Source organism: Phytophthora infestans, genomic scaffold (assembly GCF_000142945.1).
Source record: "Phytophthora infestans T30-4 supercont1.18 genomic scaffold, whole genome shotgun sequence".
Classification (NCBI taxonomy): Eukaryota; Oomycota; class Peronosporomycetes; order Peronosporales; family Peronosporaceae; genus Phytophthora; species Phytophthora infestans.
In genome coordinates, this window is record NW_003303741.1 from 1,770,958 (window position 1) to 1,777,093 (window position 6,136).

A 6,136-nucleotide genomic window follows, 5' to 3' on the forward strand; every position below is an offset into this window, starting at 1 on the left:
GTACTAATTTTCACGGGTCGTATCAGCCGAGAAGACGCCGGTGGCCGCGTTCATATCATTTCTGTTTATCGGCTATAGCAGGTAGAGGACAACACTTGATTTACCAGAAGACAATTTTTACAGCCTCTGTAAGCCTGGGGTTTGGTTGATTTCTTCCACAAGGACGGCCGCTTTCGGCCCCAGCAATGACATGACGATCTTCTTGGACCGTCACGCCCGACGTGTACCATGCGAAAATCTTCATAGTCCAGAAACTCATTGCTCTTTTCACAGCGTCTTGCTCGCTTACCCCATTCTAATGTGGGTAGTGGACGTCGGCACTTGTGCAATCCACATGGACGACAAGCCCCACAGCTTCCTTCCCACTGCACCCACCAAGAGAGAACGGTCAGCGTCCGATCAGCAAAAGGACAGCGACCAGCACACCTCCGACACAGAGGAGCACCCTACAAAGAGAACGCGTCGAGTTGTGGACTCGAGCACCACTTGCGCACCCGAGCAGTTGCACTGCCGGTACGCCAACAAGAAGTGCCTCAACCCACGGGCCGTCAAACGAACAGGCGGTCTGCACACTTTTTGTGCCATGCACCGCGCCAACGCCAACCGCAATCAACGTCGCCTGGACATGCGCAAGCGCATGGCTCGCCAGGCATTACGAGCTCAGACCGAGTCGGGTCAAGCATCTCCGGCACCAAATGCAGCTACTTCTCGACAGCAAACAGATTTGAAGCCAGAAGCTGCTGCGTCGCCTTCGACTTCTCCGACTCATTACGATTTACGGTTTGAACCGCTGCAGACTCCCACGCCACTGCAGGAGGAAGATATCTCCACTTTGGTGATGCTCTTCCTACCCCCGGAGACTGCGCGCGATGCCACGTTCGATTTCTATCTTAACGCTCCAATGACTCCCACGACACCCCACGACTGGTCTTCCTCGACTAGTAATGGCGGAATAACTCCACCACCGCCTGAAGGCATGCAGTTCTGAACATTTATCAAGGCCAGCGCACCACGCAGAACGAAATTGCGTAGATACCTTTTATTTAAGAAATGAAAATGTGGTTTAAGCTACATGTATAGCGGTACATAAACCGAGATGAAGTTTTTCGACCGCGCGCGGCTCTGTGATTGAACGACAAATTGATAATAACTTTTTCTGGCACTTTAAGTGCATTTAGCTTTTATTCATTTTAGAGGATTTTATTCGTGAAATGTACGGTTTTTAATATGATTGATTTTAGTAATGTACATTGCTCCTGAAGGTGAAGCTACACAGCTCGAGTTGCACTGCAGCTCCTCTGAGTACCAGTAGCTCGCTCCTATCTTTCTTCCTTGTAGAGGTGGTGAGTACAGCGGTCATTACGGACGCATTCGAGCGTTATTGAATCGTTGCCGTCGTGTGAGGCCATCGTTAGTTTCATCTTAGTCTTATTCTTCGATAATCATTTCGGTGGTGATCGTAATCTCGCGGTCATTGTTTGGCGCGCGTTCGCAAGTTGCGAATCGCAACACACTTGCAGCAAATTGCTTTGTGGCCCTAATTAGTCGCTGAGACGCACTCGATTAAGCCACCATCGGGATTGTAAGCTGCTCTCAGAGGTTGAAGCAGCTATGAATGGCTCGCATATCAAGTGTCTCGCCTCAAGGTGTACTGAAAGACGACCGAAGCAAGTCTGAGGTGGAAGACCTTAGTAAGCTATTATACTTGTCTGAAAAAAATTATTCTTACTTTCTTTGCCGATATTTGACGGCATGAGCAAAACTGTAGCGCCAAAGAGCCCAGTTCGAAGGGTGCCGGGATGAGCGGGCGCAGCTAATCTTCAAGCCCCCTGCCGCAAGTTCGTCGCCAAAAAGGAATGAGTGTCATTCATTGAAAGAGTGCCTCGCCCCCTGTCTGCAATCCGAGGCTGGATTTTTTGTCTTTGTGAAGCTGATCCCTACAGTACATGTATGAACTCTCGGAGGAGACCAGCACAAGCGACGCGAAGGAAGAAGCCGTGTCGCGACACAACGAAGAAATCAGGTGTCGCGAGCACATTCGACTGAGCGGTGCAGCGACGGGATCTGTTGAGGCGACTTTGGTTGAAGCATGGCAAGACGCCGGAAGCGCGCCACGCGGGTCGGGGTTTCAGCGAGTTGAGCGCAGCGCTATGATACGATCGGTGCCATACTGTTAGGAACTTGGACGGTGGCTGCATTCAGGCATTATTAAAACGGGGCTATTAGCAGCCAAGCTATAATCGCACATGGGATATCATCGCGAAGCAGCCAGATCATGTTCGATCACGACGCCGCGTCCATCTCACCGTGACCCGATCTTGAATTCTATAGTACAGCCTATTGGTGATGGCAGGGTAATTTTGCAAGACAGGTTCATTTTACTTTTGTCAAATAGTCTGTAAATGAAAGCGCATTATTTAGTCTAACAAGCAAATGTGTTTCGGAAGATAAACCATTTGACAGTGGCACTGGTCACTGTGGAATCCGATCGCGTCGAGCAAGTGGCCGCAGACGGGCCGCTCTGATACGCTGGACTCCTCGGCGAGTCCTCGCAGCCTGCGAGTCAAACACCAAGTTTTCGATCTCCAGCCACACTCTCGCTCTCTCTCTGCTTGCCGACCATGGACCACCTGCTCAACGACGCGCCGCCAGAGGACACCAATGACGAAGTCGCTGTCAAGAATGAGGCGCCAGCTGTCGTCAGCCCCAGTAGCTCGGCCGCCAGCCTCGGCCTTCACATGCTCTCGGTGTCAGCCGCTGCCCCCGCTCTGAGCGCGCATCCTGGAGCGCCTCCGCGTTTACCACCCATCAGTCTTCTAACGGCTGCAGCCGCCGCACTGCAGCCCATGCAGTGTCAGCCGCTGTACACGCAGACGCCACCGCAACCTCAGCTACGCCCTGCGATGACATCGCCGTTGCCAGTTCCCACCTCCTCCGTGGCCATTTCTGAGACCGCGCTCCCCGCGGGCGACATGCTGTGTCGCTACCGCAACAAGAAGTGCGGATACCCGCGTGCAATCAAGCGTAACGGCGAGCGCCACAACTTGTGCGAGCGCCATCGCGCCAAGGCGAACCAGAACCAGCGCAAGCTCGAGAGCAAGCGTCGCACGCAGAAGCGAATGAAGCAGCGTGCCCACTCGCTCGGCGCTGACCGCATCGTTAAGGCCAAGAAAGCCGCCGCCTCGGCTGAGACCGAAATCAGATTCACCCTTTATGGAGGCTCCGTCGCATGAGCGAGAGATGTTAAAAGTGTTGGAGAATCCCCCGGAGGTTCGAAATGAAGAACCTCCGTGATGTGAAAAAGAAAGTAGTGAGGCAAAGAGCTCACGCAACGTAGCGATCGAAATGGAAACTGAGCTATAATTTATAAATGAGGCATTCCGAATGACGGAAGAAGCTGAACCGATACATGTATTTTGATGTAAACTACCTCTCTATTTTTGTGAAAAGATAACTTTAAGCTGTACTTGTGTATCTACAGTTTTATTTTACATTTTAATACTGCTCACCAACTGACCTTAAATATTAATACATGAAAGAGCATTGAGGGATATGGCGACTGAAGAGAAGACTACAGTATTACAAAAGCATCTAGCGTGCTTATCAATACATGCACTCACCATGTGCGGCACATTTTTGGTGCTGGCACAATGTGCGTTTAAGTTTCACACGATTTAGTGATGTATTTACAGATTTACTGCGCTGCTTCCAAAGAATTTAACGTTTGCTCCACCATTTTTTTTTTAATTTAAAAGATAAACTGCTGACAGATCTTAAAAGTTTAGGAACATAATCTTACAAAACTTAGGTAAATCAAGCCCAAGTAATATTACGAAGTACTATTTTGTTTAGAAATGCACTTGAGATACTGTCTGTACATGCATCTACTTTTTGTCGTCAGTAGCGCGGTGAGCATCGAACACGATAGGAGTAATACTTATGGTTGTGAAGTGTCAAGACCATCAACTGTGGACGAGGTTTCTGAATTGGGCCTACCTGTATCATTAGCAATGGACAGCGTCTGAAATCTCCTCCTGTCGCCCCGCCGGATTTTATTTCGGAATAAAATACTATATCGTAAATCCCGAATTAAGACCCTCCCCTATTGACTTCGTAAACGCATACCGGCGATCATCAAGCGTCAATTCCGTATCTGCTCTGACATCCATGATGCCCGAGCACCCTGGTGAGCACTTAAGACCTACTTCGAAGTATATCAGACGAAACTTTAACGGTTGCACCTCTTCACAACTGAAAATATGTCATTTAGAGCACTATACATCGCCTACGGGTGGAGACGCTTTCCTAGATTCTGGGATGACGTCCCAGATTTAGGTCTGTGGCTGCAATCTGAGCTGCGGAAATCGCTCCAATATCAATCCTAAGCGAGATTCTTGTTAAGCGCTTTAGCCTGAATCAACAATATGACGGCTTGGTATTCCTTCGAGTCCTTTGGAGTGCTCCTTGTTACTTTCAGCTCGCGCTTGAGTGCTGTTAGCGTCAAGGATTCGTCCATGAACTGTCCGAAGTACTTTTGAGCGAGCGCATTATCGTCGATCTTCGTCAGAATACCTTCTGTGTTGCTCCTCACGGTTGGATTTTTGGCCTTTGCGACGCCATTGATATACATACGACTCTGAACTAAGCCGGACAAGGCGTCGTACTTTGTCGTGTCTGGAGTCATTCCCTTTGTGATGCCCAGCTTGGACTGCAGTGTCTGTATCGACCACTTTTCATCCACAAACTCCTTGAAGAATTTTTGAGCAAGCGGACTTCCTTCGACCCGGCCCATTATATTCTCTTTGAGAGGACTGCCTTTCGTCTTCGCAAGCATGCTGTTCCACGCTCGAGCCTGTATGAGCAGCGTCAAGGCATCATACTCTTTGGAGGTCTTCAGCGTTCCCCTCGTGATACCCAACTTATTCTTGAGTGTCACTTGCGTTAACGTATCGTCCATGAACTGCCCAAAGTACTTTTGAGCGAGCGGATTCTCATTGATTTTAGCCAGCATGGTTTCCCCAGTGTTCGTCGTAGTCGGATTTTTGACTTTCATGAGGGTATCGACGTACATACGAGTCTGGAGCAGCGTAGAGAAAGCTTCGTATTCCTTCGAGTCCGGGGCTGTGTCTTTTGTGATTCGCAGCTTGGACTTGAGCACATCCACCGTCCATTTTTCGTCTATGTACTGCTCAAAATTCCGTTGTGCAAGTTGATTCTTACCCAGTTTGGACATGAGATTCTGCTCGAGACTCATGGCGTTCTGAGGTTTGGCTGCTGCTACGGCCTCATCCACTTTTTTTAGTGCTCCAGTGTTTTTTGTGAAACTCGCCAGCTTAGAAAGCTGCTTTGTCAGAATCTCCATTCTTCGTTCCTCATCGACTTGACCCAACTCATCGTCTAGTTGTTCGGCCGTGGGGATACGAAGGAATCTCTTGCCACTGCGCACCAACTGAGCAGCGTAGATTGATTGTATCGCATCCGTGGACGACACCTCAGATGGCGCAACTTGCTGCGCGTCGATTATTGCAGAAGCCATATCGCAGCCCCCAAAGAGAATAACTGCAGCAGTCAGCAAGTGACGCATGGTGGAAGAGGACAGAAACGGTTACGAATGTTGGGCCCCTGGAAGCAAATATCGATATGTTGGCGACGACTCTTCGATAGCTTCAAGTTCCGCTGAACATCGAAGAACACAGTAGAATTTCAGCTCCCGCGGCTTAAACCCTCGTATGTCACGCATCGCCACGTCTCAGCTCCATCCAAATGTATTGCCACTTCGCGACGTCACTGTGGTGTTGGAAATCCCACGTGAACTCTAGCTACAGATGTAGTTAGGATGTTCCCACAACAATACGTCTACTAGGATAGTAAACGATCGTTCGGGCGGACCTGAAGGACCCCAGTTCTGCCCTTGCACCGGGACAAACTGGACCTTGTAAACTACTTATATAGGCCAACCAGTAAAATAAGAACACGCTACTAGCACGAGCAAAGCTAGCAGGTGTTTTGAATCCTCGTGGTCCAACCAGCGGAAGGGTACCAGGCACAGGTAAGCCTTTTACGAGATCACCGAGTGTTCAACACTCGGTAGGAAGAATAAAAGGGAGGCAATTCAAGCACTCCCAGTCGTGCAAAT

The 6,136-nt window shown here is 49.5% G+C and overlaps 3 protein-coding genes across 3 annotated transcripts; 2 read left to right on the forward strand and 1 right to left on the reverse strand.

Annotated features, from left to right (window-relative positions):
• Positions 1–334: 334 nt before the first annotated feature.
• On the forward strand, positions 335–988 carry PITG_10538 (uncharacterized protein; the record flags this gene model as incomplete). Its single annotated transcript, XM_002902269.1, has 1 exon — positions 335–988. The coding sequence occupies one exon, from the start codon at positions 335–337 to the stop codon at positions 986–988; it is 654 nt and encodes a 217-aa protein (XP_002902315.1).
• A 1,595-nt stretch (positions 989–2,583) lies between these two features.
• PITG_10539 (uncharacterized protein) lies at positions 2,584–3,233 on the forward strand (the record flags this gene model as incomplete). The annotated part of the gene is made up of 1 exon (XM_002902270.1): positions 2,584–3,233. The coding sequence occupies one exon, from the start codon at positions 2,622–2,624 to the stop codon at positions 3,231–3,233; it is 612 nt and encodes a 203-aa protein (XP_002902316.1).
• Positions 3,234–4,381: 1,148 nt separating this feature from the next.
• Positions 4,382–5,584, reverse strand: PITG_10540 (secreted RxLR effector peptide protein, putative; the record flags this gene model as incomplete). Its single annotated transcript, XM_002902271.1, has 1 exon — positions 4,382–5,584. The coding sequence occupies one exon, from the start codon at positions 5,582–5,584 to the stop codon at positions 4,382–4,384; it is 1,203 nt and encodes a 400-aa protein (XP_002902317.1).
• Positions 5,585–6,136: the final 552 nt, after the last annotated feature.